The sequence below is a fragment of the Mercenaria mercenaria genome, chromosome 3 (assembly GCF_021730395.1).
Source record: "Mercenaria mercenaria strain notata chromosome 3, MADL_Memer_1, whole genome shotgun sequence".
NCBI classification, from domain to species: Eukaryota; Metazoa; Mollusca; class Bivalvia; order Venerida; family Veneridae; genus Mercenaria; species Mercenaria mercenaria.
The window spans coordinates 82904922-82923215 of NC_069363.1; the positions used below are offsets into that span (position 1 = coordinate 82904922).

Consider the following 18294-nt stretch of genomic DNA (forward strand, 5'->3'; position numbering starts at 1 on the left):
TATTATGAATGTCGCCCTCCGGTTGTTGTGTGTGTGTGTGTGTGTGTGTGTTTTTATAGATGAAAATGATAAAAATATTCGCAATATCGTCTAACATATCCCTGTCTAAAAAGACTGATAATAAAAGTATAATAGTAATTTCTTTTCTGCTCTGGAATTTGCATAAATAACCGAGCTGCGGTAGCCTAATTGATAAGGCACCTGTCCCGCAATCGGGAGGTCGAAGGTTCGAGCCTTGTCAGAGGCGGCTCTTGTTACTGAAAAGAGACCGGTTGGTGAGCTGCCAGCCGATTGCCTACTTGCCTGGTACCTGGCATTAAAAATAGGACGCGGGAAGTAATGCTGTTCAATGTATGTAGGTGTCTCATAAGCCAACTTGGCTGTCTCTTTCAGCAGGGGTGACACGTTAATAAACAAACTTTTCTTTACTTTACTTTACTTTACTTTTATATTATGTTATATTAAACAAAATGAAGAACTTACGTCTTCTTGTGCGGGAAAAAGATAAAATATGTACAAAATATGATCATTCCCAGTTGTATGTGTCTATAATCCATCACTAGTAACATTATAGATCATAGAGTATAACAGCACATATCTTATTTTTACTTTAATTTTAATTTTCATAATTTTAATTTCACAGATATAATTTTCATAGCAGTTTAAACCATATTATGATACTTCAGTACTGACATGATTGCTCTTTTGTTAAGCTTATATATTTCATTTCACAAGAAATAGGGAAAAAAGGACCTTGAGCAATATTTCATGTAACTTGCATGGCAATATAATGAGCATTATCATTTCTAATTTATAGAACTTGTTTTTCAGGAACAAATAATTTGTGAAAAAAACCGGAAACAATTGATAAATAATTGACGATTTCAATATAAAGTCTGAGGTTTGAGATCTGGTTAACGTTAAAACATTTTATATCATTTTGTAAAGGAATTTTTAAAGGAACCGGAGGCGGTCTTGTTAGCGGGGTTCTATTTTAATATGTTCTGTAAGCCAGTGAATGCGTGTACACAGCACTTCAGATTATTAACAATGAGCCCACTTATAGGTTACACTCTACCAATTTAGTTCCCTTTTTATTTCATATAAACAACGAAATCATGAGACCTCATTTTCAGTACTTTAGAGTATTTCAATCATATGAAAACCATATATGGTCATTTAGTATCACATATCTTCTTATCAAGAATAGAAAAAAAATATAGACTTGTTATGTTACATATAAGAAAAGTAATCTGTTCTGAAAAACATCACCCTCTGAATAGGCTCCAATGAAAAAGATTTTCTACACCTTCTGCAAAATTGCACTGAAATTGTCATTTTCTATCATAACCTGACCTAACTTACTAACTAACTAACATTTACAGTCACATCTAAACAAGTTTCATTTCTTACCCCTGCACAACTACACTAGCCAATGATCCCACTTACACCGGCCAGTGATCCCACTTACAAATCAATTGTAGAAAATTAGAGATGGATTGATTTGAACAACATATATTTGCTTTATCTCACAAATGTTGTCATTTTGAATTGTTTATAACCAGAAATCCTTGTAGACATTCCATACAAAAAAAAAAAAAAAATAAAAATAAATAAATAAAAAGAAAAAGAAAATAAAAGGAAAAAAAACATCTCGGGAGAAAACATCGCAACTCTGATACTTCATTTGTGGTTGGATCAAACTTTCAGAATGTCTTAAGAACATGCGCAAGAGCAACCTACTTATGTATCAAAAAAAAAAAAAAAAAAAAAAAAAAAAAAAATGAATATATCTTTCCGACATTGTAGGAGCTATATGTTTTACTTTTCCGGACGTTACACTCGGAGAAAGCCGTATGTGACAGACATCAAATTTGCAAAACAGCTGTTCAAAATTGTATCTATTCAATGTTGTTGTTCTTTCTTGCATTTTAGTAGCCGTTTCTCTGACTGGTTTTATTCGCAAACAATTTTCAGGTACGTTTTACGGACGTGCTTTGCAATTTGACAACGATATAATAGCTTGTCCTGACCTTTTAGATACGAAGAGCTGTAGCGCATTGAACCGGTCCAGCATTCTCCAGTCAAAAGTTTGTTTATCATTGAAACTAACTATACTAAATGATTTCAAATTTGTCTAGCATAATATTTTTGAAACTGAATGATTATGCTGTAAATATTTAAGATACACTCACTTATGCGAAGTTATACAAATGCACATCTTATTATACCATATTTTTTACATGGCATAATCACACATAATCTGCAGTTTTGTATCTTCCGCTGAAAAAAAAAATTCTTAAAAATACGAATTGGGGAATTTCAACAATACGGTTTTCTTATTTTTCCATTTGTCTGCGCTGTATTTGTTTCGTGATAACATTCAGCCGTGCGTTAACTTTCATCGTTGTCGATCCAAACACGCGGAACGGCAAAATGACAAGCAACGAAAAAATTTATAAATTTACTCATTGTCATATTTACTCTGTTAAAGCAAATGCGAGTTATTTGCAACAAAGGTCTGTAGAACTAGATCCTCACATCATTAACTTCGGTTATATGGCTTAAATACACTTATGATGTTTTAATCAAAGTAAATTTATGCGGGTACTTGTTTGGTTTTCGGTATATAATATTTATCATGAAACATTATAGGTGACTACAATACGATGCTTAATAACAGCCCGTAACTTCAAACGTCAAGTCTAAATCTTTTAATGCACCGTTTTGTGTAAGCAAAATTCTGCAAGTGAAATAAATTATAAGAATTTTTCACTGGTTAGCTTAGTTTATACCATTTTTTGTCTCGATTGTGATGAAAGCTTCAACCTTTTTTGAACCACTTTCGAGTCCGCTTGCTGGAAAAACCAGTCCTCGTGTCATACGAGAGGGCGTGGTCGTGACCACAGTGAAGCTCGAATCCAACGCCCCAGAGCTGAGCGAACGACGCCTTAACCACTAGACGACCGTTCTCCTTTTCACTGATTGAAGGTACAGATAGAAATATCTGGTCCATGGCTCTGTGTAAGACAAGTTTTGTCAGCACCGGCAAAAATACAAGAAAATTCTGGCCGGCCTGCAAAAAAAGGGGTTTTCGCCAATTTCAAATGAGCCGAGCCATGAGAAAACCAGCATAGTGGCTTTGCGACAAGCATGTATCCAGACTTAGCTGCGCATCCGCGCAGTCTGGTAAGGATCCACGCTGTTCGCTTTCAAAGCCTAATGTAATTAGAGCAACCGTTAGCAAACAGGATGGATCCTGACGAGACTGCGCGGATGCACAGGCTGGTCTGGATCCATGCTGTTCGAAAAGGCACTATGTTGGTTTTCTCATGGCGTGGCTCAAATGCTTTTATTGACCAATGAGACGATGACTATAGATAGGAATAAGAGCAAAATTTTGTAGATTCAGTTTATTAAAAAAATCATCTTCGCGCAAAACTGCAGAGTTTGGGCCCGACAAAAAAAAGAAAACAACACAGCTGGACACTGGGATTCTCAAATATTCGGTCACTGTTTCTTTTTAATCGCAGAAAATATATTCATGCTTTTGTTGTCATTAGAAACATGGTGTTAATTGTAGAAACGAACATAGAACTATTTAAATGACTTCCTTTTGTATGTTGATAGGTCGATGAAGACGTTCACTGTTAATGTTTATGTTTTGTCAGTTGTAGTGAGCATTTTCTAAATAAAAACATCTTATCAGATCCATCAGTACCGACAGAGAATGAAATTAACCAAACTTGGCATGTATGTAGCCTCTCTCAACTCTACTGACGAACGTGCGGTCTAAAAACCGCAACTAGGACGAAACCTCATTGTCACTTTGCGACTTCTACGTTTCAATTGTCTGCGACGTTTTCGAAATGAGGCGCACCGGAAGTCACATGACTCTGTAACTAAGCGACGTCGACAATGAAGCTTGACGCCATCAGTATCTCGGGTTGATAGATACCGAGTCTCCGAAGTTTGTTCATATCAGGGCAAACTATCTTCAGTATGGATCAACCTGACCAGAAAAGGTTTGTTAAAACTATTATTTATATTATTAAAGCCTTACAGTTGTTTACGCTTATCGTGGTTTGCTTAAACACGAAATCTGTCTTTCGAATATGTTTTTCATTATCAAATGAATTGTTTTTAAACAGACCAACCCTTAAGTATTTACATTAAAAATGTTGTAAAAAATACTTTTGTGAAAATTAAAGGTTGAATTTCTTGTAGAAATATCCAGTCATCTTTACTTGCGTACAGTGAATATTTTCTTTTACATGTACATTGAAAATAGGACATAAATATTTTCAGCAAATTAATTTTATTCAATATAACAGTCATAAGCATAAAACATATTACACATTAAATTTCAGTGTTGTCTTCTATAAAAAAAAGAAAAGAACAAAAGAAAAAGAACTTATTTAAAACAGTACAGCGTGGAAATTATATTTTTATATCGATTCACAAAAAAATGTCAAACCAGAACATTATAGAAAGTAGATCTACTTTTATTTAGGCCTACTGGAGACTTATTACATCCGTAAGAGGCTACAAAGAAAGAAATGATACATATTCTCATGACAGTTAGTTAAGGTATCCGATACACAAATAGGTATACTTACAGTGTAATTAGAACTAGATTTCTGTTGAAATATCATTGAAGACTATGAAAAAAATCTATAACATGTTTGTGTCATGTAATTTATATTTTCTTTTGCAGTAGACAGTACACTTTCAAATGATACCAAAATTATATGAACTGACCAGGCATCAATATTGATATTTATTTTTTATAGAACTTGCTTATTTGTGGACCGGATACTTTAAGCAATCGTATATCTTATTCAGATCCTAACTGATACTTTAAAGCAGCATGCCTCCAGATCGTTCGACAACAAGAAGTATGTTTTTTTTTTACATATCTTGAAAGAAATGCTATATTTCTTAAGAAGGCTTTAAAACTTAATTACTGACAAACTTTATGTTACGGAATCACTTGAGAATTTACTTTTTTTACTACCTTTTACGATGAAAATTGAAAAGCGTTTGTCACGCTTTCACTCCAGGTAAACTTCCTCGAATATAAATATCTATATTTTGGAGTTAGTATTCACTTCTTCAGCTATAGCGCTATTGGTTACGACGACGGGAAAATTTCTTTATTGCCGCGGCGGTCTGGGGTTCGATTCCCAACGCGGTCATCTTTTTTTCTTGATTTGGAACTTTTAAAATATATTATGTAAACAAAAATTCATATTCTAATGTTCATAATATGATCAAACTTCAATTTGAAAGAAAGATTATTTTTAGCCAAATCTGGAGGCATGCTGCTTTAATAATTTGTTTTGGAAGGAAGAACGTGAATCTACACAACAGTCGTGGAATGATATTCCGCGCTTTAACGCGAGAAAGGCATTGGATCATGATTTTTTGACTTTGAGCAATTTTGCTGCTTTCTGTTGATCAGTAAATCGGATAATCCTTTGCTTTTAGATTAAGTTAATTTTGCCAAACCCCTTCTTTAATTCTATTAGTTATTTTTAAACGGCCAGTCTGCAGTCTGTCATGTCATTAAGTTATTGATAAAAGTTGAACCAGCGATTACATCTTGTAGCTATCTACTATAATAATAATAATAATAATAATAATAATAATAATAATAATTTACATCATCACATGACCTAGTTAATATCACATTCATCCTTATTTAAAATGTCAAATTCATTCTAGACAAATACCCCTTAAAATAGATATTACAAGACATTTTGTCTTTGTTTATATTGTACATAATACCATTGGTAAAGATACACATGCAGTTTTGTATTTTGTTTTCATATAATGTACTGTATTAGGTAAAGGATCTATGTTTAGTTGTTTTTAAATCATAATATATCAAGTGAAAATGAGTAAAAGACGAGTAAAAGTCTCCCCGTACATGGACGTAGTGTTGTATTCGATGTAAATTCTGTTCCATAAAATACCAGAGAGAAAGAGGGAAATATCCGAGGAACACATTTTCTTTATCTCTTTATCCTAGAAATAATCCTACTATTATGACAAGGATTGTTTCTGATTGAAAAATTAGAGTCAAACTGCTGAAACTCTGCATAGCCTTTTTCTGTAGAATATGCCATATTCATACTAAATTTCATTAAAATCCTGACAAGATTTACAAATACAGGGTAAAATAATTTTAGCATTTCAAAGTATAAATTTCAGACTTAAATCGTTGATGAATACGGACACAGTTTTGAAGGCCACTTCCGTATAGAAGCCACTTTGTTTAAAATCTGCATATAAAAGGCACTATTTTCATTTCCAATGAATGGTCTTTGCAGACAGGGGTGGCTGTATTGTATTTTTTTCCATTCCGCAAATCGTGTTGGTAGGATGTACATAAGTATGTATAAATGAGCTATGCCATGGGAAAACCAACATAGTGGGTTTGCGACCAGTTCTCTAATTACAATAGGCTTTGAAAGCGAACAGCATGGATCCTGACCAGACTGCGCGGATGCGCAGGCTGGTCTGGATCCATGCTGGTCGCAAACCCACTATGTTGGTTTTCTCATGGCACGGCTTAAATATAGATGAATAAATAATATGTATAGATATTTATGATAATTAAATGTAAAGATATTCTGCACTACATATTTGTGTATATATTTTAGGTCATTAACAAAAGCAAGAGTGAGCTTTCCCCCAATTCCACCTGGAAGAACCTCATTATCGTCTAATTCAGAGACGGTGATGCCAGACAGGCCCGTCAGTTGTGTACAGAGACAAACTGTATACGGGCACATGCCATGTCCTCCGCCCACTGAAAATACAAGGCGACAGAGGCCAATCAGTGGTCTATCGTCATCTTCCCTCTGCGAAGAAATCAAACGTCAGAGGCCCGGCAGTGATCAGAAATTGACAGAACACACCGAAGGTAATCATGTGACATATTCAGTAATGTAGCAGTGCGGTTTAAGAAGCAATGAAAACCTTAAAATTGGCTATATATGTATCGGTTGTGTATTATTAAACAATTTTTGATTGCATCCAAATATTCAAATAATGGACAATATTTACTAACTTTTACTAATGGTAATTTAATTACAATTCATTTCACATAACTAGTCTTATCTCACAATACGCTCACAATTGTCTGCTGTCTCAATGCTTATAAATAAGGTCAATGAAATTTATTATCAGTTTTATGATTTATTTTCATGCATTTGTAATTTCAGCTCTACAGTTTGATACTTCCGATGAAGATATTTTATGGATTTCAATCGATATCTAATGATTAATCTTTTTAGGGGAAAAAGGGGCATGATATGAGCCGCGCCATGAGAAAACCAACATAGTGGGTTTGCGACCAGCATGGATCCAGACCAGCCTGCGCATCCGCGCAGTCTGGTCAGGATCCATGCTGTTCGCTAACAGTTTCTCCAATTCCAATAGGCTTTAAAAGCGAACAGCATGGAGCCTGACCAGACTGCGCGGATGCGCAGGCTGGTCTGGATCCATGCTGGTCGCAAACCCACTATGTCGGTTTTCTCATGGCATGGCTCATATGTCTTTAATACCATCAATAACACGTGCTCGCGTATTTTGGACACATTCTATGTGTGGGAAATACGGAAGCCCAAAGTGAATAGCTGTGCGTTTTCGTAATATCGTAATTACAACTTAGTATCTAGTTTTCGCGACACCTCGCGACCATGAGGTCGCCTCTTGTCACCATGACTTAATATCCAGTTTTCAAGACATTTTTAACTCGTGGTCACTAATTTCATTTCTAATTTTAGCGAGATAATTAACACATCGTCACAAGATATTATCTTGCTTTCTACACATAGATAACTCGAAGAACGACACAGATATAAGCCTGGACTCGGTATCCGGAAACGAAAATGATTTCCTGAATTAAAAGCAACCCGTGGATACAGATATTGAAACGACAACGTTTTTTTTATCTTTCTAAAGATAAAATGTGATGCATGTATTACAACATTTAAGTCTTGAAATAAGCATAAACTTCGCGGGCCTCTTTAATCGCGGGCAAATATTTCAAAAAGAAGCACACAGACCCATAAATATCTTATTTCAACATATTATAGCCCATAGGTTCATTTACAACAAGCTAATCTTCATTGTGGAAAGTTTACATATGCATAAATGTCATCAAAATTGTGATTTTCCCTTAGATTTCCATTAATACAACGGGCGTGAAGTTTTTCTTTTCAAATCAGGCTGTCAAAAAAAAAAAAAAAAAAATAAAAAAAAAATATGTTATATGTTTTTTATTTGCCGATTTTTCAAAGTATATTCTGAAGCTTAATCAAATGTTACATTGTAGAAAAAAAAATTTGATCCGAACGTTCAGAATTACCTTAAATCGCACACATGTCTCCTCCGAAATTTTGGACAAGTCTTTTAAGTCTCTAAGAAGGTAAAAAAAAACTGGTTATAGAGCAAATAATTAACAATTATTGTATGTATATGAGATTGAATATCAAAGTGTATGGACCTGACTAAACACAGTAAGTATTTTATTTTATCACTACTCCGGAAAAAGGGCGGTATGGTTAGTATGGCTTGTCGGTCAATAGTCAGAACTATTGTTCAAGACCTGGAGGGCAAAGGGTCAATAGTTTGTTTTACTAGTGACTAACAAACCAATAAGTAAATGTTTAATTGCATATTTCAAAATTAATCAATTTTCATAGAGTTTATTTTTGTTCAACAAATAATCACTACCTTCAAGTGGTTTGTCGTCTAATTTATCATGGTTCAGGGTTCAGATGTGCAGGAATCGGACCACAAGGGCGTTATTTAAGCATGTGCTTTTATGTAACAACAAGTAGAAGTGTTTGATTTCGTGAAGTGAAAATTCAGTAATTACTAGTATAACTTTTTGATATTCGTGGACCAAAGCCTAAGGAATCCACCCCCTAGCACGCAACGACCACACCTTCCTAAATAAGAGCGTTCCATTCAATGCATGCATGCATGTATATGATGTATTTTTATTGTTATATAGTATGTGCTTTAAATATTCTTATAAACGTTCAAATGATCGCAAGAAAAAGAAAGTGTGTTTTTATCGAATGCCAAGACTTTTATGTTTTATATTATAGCCATGACAACGGCTCGACACACATGTATAGCGGCTGAACTGGAGGGAAAAGCCAGCAGGTCTGTGTCTAAAATGGAAGGACAAAAGCAGGCTATAAGGTGTGTAATGTCTTCATTTAATTAAATATAGTGCATTGTGATCAATATTCCTTGGGGATTATAAAACTGAAATTGGAAACCAGTCTCAAAAGTCCTGACTCTGATTGGCTGTTTTTGAGATCAGATTTTAAACTAACCAATGGCAATGCTACAGTATGCCACTGGTCTTCCAAATACAGTTCAAGTTATCACCACGGAACCTTGCATATTTAGTATAACCGGTGACATGATCCATAAAATTGGAGCTCATTTCTTCAGATGGCCGGTTAGGACATTTTTCAGTATACATTAATACATACGTTTTAAGACTGCTGTAAAATCAGATTTTTTTGTTATGGATTTAACTTCGCTACAGTCAATGAATAGTAATATTCACGAAAAAAGATACTCGCAAAAGTTTTATAAATAGTCCTGTAGTTGACCTTTACCGCGAACAATCTACTTCGCAAGTTAATTCTTATTTAGAAAATAGTGACCATTTTGTCTTGAGAAAATATCTAATTTTACAAAGTTATAAAACTGCATAAGCAATAAATACCTCAAAATTTGTATCATAATATACGTCTGATGCAACAGTTATGCTCGTTTTGGTCCAAAATTTACAAACGAGGTAAACATGTCACATGTGGTGTTCACCTTAATTTACTCTTCAAAACAGAGACGAAGAACGCATGAAATCGGTCTCAGTACAACAAGTGGACAACAAATTTGCGCCACCTCCAAACCTGAGCTCCATCTCCTCAGAATCTGCAACCAACCGCCCTCCAACACCTTTAGTGGTTGACGCAAAAGCCGAAAGGAGAAGAAAACGAAAGGAAAAGAAAGACAGAGAAACTAAAAAGATGGAAGAGGCAAGAAAGAAAGAGCATGACAAACTAGAACCTGAGAGAATTTTCGCAGATTTTTCAAGAAACAGGTCAATGTTCAATGGTAACAGAGACACCCTTCCAGCCATCGGAAGAAAAACTGCAGAGGTATGTTTTGATTTTGAAGACCTAGGACGAAAGCGAATTTCAGGCTAAAGAAATGTAGATACACTTCTTAGAATCACACCAACATTATTCAAGTCATATGGTGACGTTTTCAGCTTTTGATGGTGGCAGAAGGCGCCTCTCCGTGCATTGTTTCAGGTGTAGTCACACAGAGAACCACCGACCTTCCGCCAGACATCAGTATGGCTTCCTCAAAGTCAAACCCATATCGGTGAGGGGCAGGTTATCTTAAGTCAGCAGGTCTAACCACTCGGTAATGGAAGATCCTAGCTACATTTAATATCTTTAAACGTCAGTTATAGCGTTTTGTTCATCTCTATTAAAAGTTCCAATAAAATGAAATAGAGCAATAATAAAATTGTATTCATTTAATGCACAATTCCGAAAAGACACACAGCGGTATGTTTTTTTTAAATAGATGAACCCTGTTTTAATACACATGCATTTTTAAATCAACACAGCGAAGAGGTTATACGCCGGTGAATAATTTGACGATGGTTTCGGAATCAGACGAGATTTTTTATTTTTGGGTGGAAATAAGGGAGGAAGATACTGTATAAAAATCATGAAAACTAAAAGTAAAAATAACAAGAAATATCTTTAAAAATGATGGTCGGCGAATTGTAATAAGGAAATAAGTTTATGAATTTTTCATCTAACATTCATCTTTCATCTAACATTTTCCAAATTGCAAAACTTTAACCGCACTTTAACAATTTAAATGGTTCTCTTTTAAGTTTTCGCAAAGGTTTCGCAGGGTTGCAATTTTGTTTCGTTTATCATTAGACGAATAATTACAGCAGTAGTTTGATGAAGATTCATGAAGCGGTTCATGAGAAGAGGTCATTAAACGTGTTTATATTTTTAGCTAAATTGGTCCCTATCCCTATTTGTAACAAAATAGCAGGAGACCTTACGATATTGTTACACATTGAGTTTGATAAAAATCCATTACATTTTAGTGGTTAATGCGAAGAAAGGCATATCTACTTTTAGCTATAGTGGTCCCTAATAGGGCCCAAGTTCCTATATAAATAAATTTGGAAGAGGACCTTATAATGATGCTCCAGACCAAGTATGACAAAGATCCACCAAGCTGTTCATGAGACGCTGTATAAAGGCATTTCTAGATTTAGCTCTAGCGGCCCCTAAAAGGGGTCAAATGTCCCAGCTGAACAAAGTTCATAAGTAAAGTTTGACCGTAGTCATATCACATATATAAACTGTATGCAGCGTTCATTCATTTCAGTGTAATGAGATTCAGTCATTATATAGCATATATATAATAAAATAGATTTCAACTGAGTTCAATATTTGCATACCACACTAAAGAAAAATATTCATATATAATAAATCAGTTAGATAATTTATAACAAATATATCAAAGCAAACAAGTACTCATTTTAATATGCAATCTGAATAAGTCACAAAAGCAAGAAACCTTTTCATATACAGACGACAATTGTAACAAGGAAAATCTTTTAAAAAGCACTTCTCTACATAAAAGACTCTTATCACACCCTTATTCATGTGATACGCAGACCGTATTCAGCTCTTTCTTTAATTTGATATATGTTGGTATTTGAACAAGTTTTTATCATATTTATTAAACTTACTTATCATTTTGAAATATATCAATATTCTTGCTAAATATACTGAGCCAAAGTTAGCTTTAAAACTGTGAACAGCGTCATTTAGGATAAACGCTCTGTCTACATTTCACTCAGCGTAGCACAATCAACAGAGTGAAAGAAATTGACACTCGCGTCCAATCAGGCAGAGTGTTGCTTAAGTCTTCCATTTTGATAAATTATCTACAATGCTTTATCAAGTAGTTTGATTTGCAAACTGAAGTCACGTGGCATAGGTAACGAAAACGACTTTAGACGGCGTTCGCCGAAAAACTTTTGGATAGGTGGGTGAGAGATAGCTAGAAGGACACGCAGATGTATAAACAGCATTTCTGTATTTCCCCTTTCACTTTACAGCAGATGATAATACAAGTTATTCAAGATAAAGAAAGAAAGAGTTATGGGACCTGCGCAATTCTGTTTGAAATACCATTGCAAAGCAGTTTGTGAAGTTTAATTAGTTGTAATGTGTAGTTATTGAAATACTAACTCGCTTGTTTAAAAAAAATTGAAAAGTAATAACTAACAGTAAAAAGGGGCTTGATTCATCCAAACAAAAACAAGAGTTATGGAGTCTATGTCATTCATTTGTTATTACGATGGCAAAGGAACGTTTGAAGTTTTATTCAGTTTCCATTTGTAGTTAGCCTACTTACATACTAACTTGCTGGCAATCGCGAACGGTATTTTGCTGAAAATATTGCAAAGTACAACCAAGGGTATAATTTCATCAAAATGAGGACAAGAGGTATGAAACTTTAGCCATTCAGTTGTTATTATCACGGGGAAGGAATCTGTGTTGCTCCATTCCGTTTTGATGAGTAATGACTGAGATATGAGCTTGCTAAACATCATTAACGAGGTGTCACATGACGCCGACGTCGTTACCAAGGGTAACGCAATAGCTCTCGTCTTGAAGAGCTATCAAAATGCTGTAACAGAATTTAAATTTAATTAAACTTAATATATTCTCTGAATCTATTATAGGGCATGAAGAATCACTCGCTAGATATCTTCGAACACATAAATTATTTCAAAATATACGAGCGCCATATAGCCTCACATCTTCAATTATTTTTTTCAAAATACAAGTTTATTACATGAGTACCTATAAATAGTAACAAATTTGTGCCAAAAATCTCACATTATCGCAGTGCGTCATGCATTATCACATTATCATAATAAACCCCGGGGCCATTATCGAGAATAGCCCTGACGATAGCGCGGGAAATTAACGTCCGTAAACAGAAATGACGTCATGACGCTTCAACAACGTATATTTTAGTTCTAAATTTATTATCTTGAGCGTAACGTCATATGTTCTTCGTGATAAAACTTTTTCAACCCTAAATTATGCTAATAGCAACATAGAACAACTATCCCCACAAAGATCTTGTTTTGCGTATAACACCTCGTACAAATTATCTTAAAGATTCATTCTCGTACTTCAGCGTTAATATTTGGAATAAAATACCTGCTGAAATTAAAAAATCGACTACATTACAAGCATTCAAAAAACATTTCAAACGATATTTGTTCATGTTACAGTCCAGTGCATCAAATTATTATGTTCCCTTTGGGTGGACGGATAGCTCAGTGGTTTGCACACTGGCCTTCCAATCCTGAGGTCGGGGTTCGATCCCTGGCAGCTCCTCGGGAATTTTCAGAAACGCTTTTCAGTGTTTCCCACCCAACTAGAGGTGTACTGGTCAGGAACCCAGGCAATCCTTGCGTGTATCAGTGCTATACACTGGGCACGTTAAAGAACCAGGCTGTCTATTCGAAACGAGCTAGGCTAAGTTAGCCGGATAAGCCTGTATCTGATTTCTGATCTCTCTGTCGTGGGGGCTTTGTCTCACTCTGTCCCTCTGGTCAGATCGCTCTGTGTCTGTACTAGTAGAGGATGAATTATGCGCCCTGCATTTGAACTATGTAAAGCGCCTTGGGCGCTATATAAATCTGGTATAATTTAATGTACAACGCCAGTGAATATATTATGTGTAAAATTAGGCGTTTAATCAAATAAAGCAGTTTCAGTTTCAGTTCTTCCAGTTTTTACATATAATGATGGCAGTTAATTATTCTAGCATAAAACTGCTGTTCTTGTCACATTTCGGGGGTGTTTTAACAGGAGAGAAAACGTGTGTTAACAGAGAGATTCTCGCGCTCGCGTGCTGTTATAACACCTTTTTATATATGCGAGTTCCGTGGCAAAGCGTAAACGTCATTCGGCCCCAAAACGGATAATTCAAAACTAAATGACGTCAACGTAAAAAACAACTCAGACATTCCCGCGCATTTCATGGAAATTTAATGACGTTGAGGTAGGATGTATTCATTTATTAGTATTTTTTCCGCGTTTTATGCTAGAATAGCGTTAGCGCATGTTCATTTCGTGTTATAACATCTGCAGAATCCCTCGGGATACGTTGGTACCCTCGCCCTACGGGCTCGGGCACCAACCAATCCCTCGGGATTCTGCAGACGTTATAACACGAAAAAACATGCGTTATCCCTACATTCTATTATTATTATTTTTGCTGTTGTTTGTTTATTCTCTTTAATATTCATATAATTATGTGAGTGTCTGTCGGATGGATGAATGGGAAGCTTTTACTCGTATTTAATACATTGATCATTGATACATTATTTTAAAATATGATTTTGTGAGATCGTAAATGTTTGTATACATGTGTATTGTTTATTGGGGATTAAAGTGTCTGGCTTTTTTTTTTTTCTTTTTTTGGTGGGGGGGGGGGGGGGGGGAAGGGGGGTCACTTATACAGGATATTTGTTTGCCTTTAACAGAAGGCCATACTGAAAATAAGCTTACATTTCATTTTCATGTTATGTTCACTTTGTATGTTACCTTCATTGGATAATTTTTTTATTATTATTATTATTATATTATTATTATTATTATCGCCAGTGTTTTAATTAATATCATTTCAACACGATCACGCTGACGTCAGCTCAGCACCATATATGCGCCATGAAATAGCGCTTCCCTATTTCATCCACGTGTTTACATAAAAGGCACTGTAGCACATTAGAATCGAAATAAGATATAGCGGAATCATGTTTTAATACATTTAAACACACCGAATCTGTTATAAACATCATTGAATAATTCACTCGAGCTACTCCCTCGTGAAATTCTGCTGGCGTATAACCTCTCTGTCGCGTTTAAATTAAAACATGGTTCAACCATAAATTATTTCTAAATCTGTGACGCCGATGTTGAATTTTTATATCCGATACAAATTAAATTTTCTTTTTAGTTTTGTTGGATATGGCTAGACAACAAAGCTATTTTGATTTTGTTACGGATTTGAAATCCTTACTCCTTATCATTTCTCTATAATCATTTATTTTCAAATGTTGAATAAGATTTTGGTCGTAATATAATTAAAACAGTTCCACGCGTAATTTACAAGATGTTGCTCTAAAATACAGCTTATTCTTAAGTAGGCCTATATACCAGTTTGTCCCCTATTTTTGTTTTATTGAAATTGGAAAGATATTAGATTGTATGCTGATTGCCACATTTTATTGCAAGGATATAAATGCTTTTATGATTGTGTTTGAACTTAAATCTGTAATATGTCTAGTTCTGATACTTGGTCACAAGTTTTTGACAATTCTTATAGGTAAACTTTTACATGGGCAAGTTGCCGAAGATCCAAGAACATGATATTACCGGACAATCTTTGCCAGAAAACAACGCTGTTGACGTCATCAAAAAGCACGAGAAACAAGTCCGCACTACAGCCTTCCTGAGAAAAATTAGCAATGACTACATCAATGCAAGCGCCGAACTGATGGAGCCTTACAACGTGAACGGGGCCATAGACATCATCGAGAAGCATGAAGAAGAAGTTGGCAGACGACACGCCATGTATACCGGATATTACACAACCGGAAGTTATCCAACTGGAAGTAATTCTAACACAAGCGCCTGCAAGCAAGCGTCCGCAAGATCTAGATGCTCCTCCGGAGTGTCTAGGCGGGGCGCAGCTTAAAGTCTTACCCATCGCCATGCATGCTCACATTTTCTTTATTTAGACATTAAAAGCTGATACAAAATGACTAATTCAAGTTGAATGCTATAAAAATCATACTAATTGTAACGTAAAAATTGATAACTTTTCAAGGAAATTTATACATTGTATTTAAACTTTTAGAAATTGAGATTTTTCGAAAATATATGTTTGATAGTCAGGCGAGGAAACCAAATTTTATGAATATTGTAAAATAAAAATGTTATTAATATGGTCAAATCAGAAGTAATAGTTACACATTAAAGGTTAATATTTTCAAATTAAAACTATGTTTTTTTCCCCAATATTGCCAAAGCAAAGATAATATTTTATACTGCTGGACGAAAGATTATTTTTTTTAATGTTAAAAGAATTTCGAGGTTTTAATTTGTAGTGAGGATTAGGTTGCTGTATACGACAGGGTGGCTGATGTTTAGGTAGGATAGGCGCCAAATTTATAGAGTGAACAAAACCTTATTAAAACAATTATTCATCTTGAGGGTTTTTACATCACCGTCCTGCTTTACATTATTAAAACAATGGTTACAGTAATAATTTTATTAATTGATTTCGGAAGTGTTACCATCATCAAATATTCTTTATTTTATACAAATAAAAGCAAGTATAGGTTAGTCATGAAACAAAACGGAAAAAGACAAAGATACATACAAAACGATGAAAAAGTACCAAAAACAATTCTGAGTTATACCTATACTTGCAGTTTGAAATTTGATTTTTTTCTCCTAAATTTAGAGTGTTTTTTTTTACCTTAATACATGGAAGGTTAAAGGTCTTGAGGAAAAATATATAAAATGAATAAAAAAATAGTCGACCTGAAACTTTCCTTGTATATCAAAACTTTGGTACAAAATTATTTCCACTACATCATTTTAACTATTTTTTTTGGTAAAAACTATGTTTTGTTCCTTTCGTTGCATAGCAGGACGGTATCCTCGATACATCGTTTCAGTTTTGCCATAGAAAGTTATGTACCATCTCAGCCACCATAGAATATTTCATCAATTCATACATACTATCGAAAGTTAACAGAAAACTTTAGACATTGGTTTTTTTACTATTTTTTTTAAAAACATTTCATATCTCATTAAATTACCCCATATCCTACGCAGCAACCGCATTTCTTCCAAGAAAAATAATTACTCATTCTCAAATTTAATGAATTTTAAAGTGTTATTTTTTCTTCTTCCTGACTAACAAACCTGCTTAATTTTAGATCAACTCGGTTATACTGCCCAATCCAAAGTTTCGAATTCATTGTATTGATAATTGTAAAACAAAAAAAAACAACAAAAAAACAAAACAAAACAAAAACAACAACAAACAAACAAAAACGTGTAGCAGTCTGTTTTTTTTCAAGATTTGTATTTCGTTTATTGTGAGCATGCATGGCATACAGGAAATAAAAGAATCATTTGGTTTAATATTAAAGATATATCTAAATCTACCGATTTTCTTTGTTTTCGTCTTTCCATACATTCTGTCTATTAGTTATAACCCTTCATTGTAGGTAGTGGACCTGTTATGACACTGGACAATTTCCGAGTGTTTATGTATTCTCGTAAGGCTATTTAGCTCAACGCGCAAGACTTTCCGTAAAAACCCGGAGAATGCCGAAATCACATACGGAGAATGCCGAAATCACACACGGAGAATACCGAAATCACATACGGAGAATGCCAAAATCATTTACGGAGAATACGTAACTTGCCGATTGTCACTACGGGTCCATGAGGTGCCTTAAAGAACAACTCATGAGAACAGTCTCAGAATGCAACCTTGTCATTGGTCAATTTCACGATTGCGCTAAAAGAAAATAAGACTTTAAGGTCAGAGACCAGTCTAGGAATCTATGCAACCTTGTCATTGTTCGATTTCATGACTGCGCCAAGAACAAATAAGGCTTCAAGGCTGCAGGCCAGTCTAGGATTCTATGCAACCTTGTCATTGTTCGATTCCATGACTGTGCCAAGAACAAATAAGGCTTCAAGGCTGCAGGCCAGTCTAGGATTCTATGCAACCTTGTCATTGTTCGATTTCATGACTGTGCCAAGAACAAATAAGGCTTCAAGGCTGCAGACCAGTCTAGGATTCTATGCAACCTTTCATAACTGCATCAAGAACAAATTAGGCTTCAAGACAACAGGCCAGTCTAGGATAATACGAACCTTGTCATTGCTCGATTTCACGATTGCGCTAAAAACAAGTAAGGCTTCCTTGTCATTGGTCAATTTCACGATTGTTTGAAAAACAGATAAGAATTAAGAGTCGTAGTCAAGTCTTGGAATAAAACCTTTTCATTGGCTGATTTCACGACTGCTCTAAGAAACAACAAACAAGACTGCAAGGTTATAAATTTGAGTGAGGAGGCAAGCTTCAGATTGTAAC

At 34.9% G+C, this 18294-nt stretch overlaps 1 protein-coding gene across 1 annotated transcript; it reads left to right on the forward strand.

Moving 5' to 3' along the window:
- Positions 1–3886: 3886 nt before the first annotated feature.
- Positions 3887–17196, forward strand: LOC123523391 (uncharacterized). Its single transcript, XM_045301075.2, has 5 exons — positions 3887–4025; positions 6669–6931; positions 9129–9225; positions 9884–10199; positions 15499–17196. The coding sequence occupies exons 1-5, from the start codon at positions 4003–4005 to the stop codon at positions 15868–15870; spliced, it is 1071 nt and encodes a 356-aa protein (XP_045157010.2). The 5' UTR covers positions 3887–4002; the 3' UTR covers positions 15871–17196.
- Positions 17197–18294: the final 1098 nt, after the last annotated feature.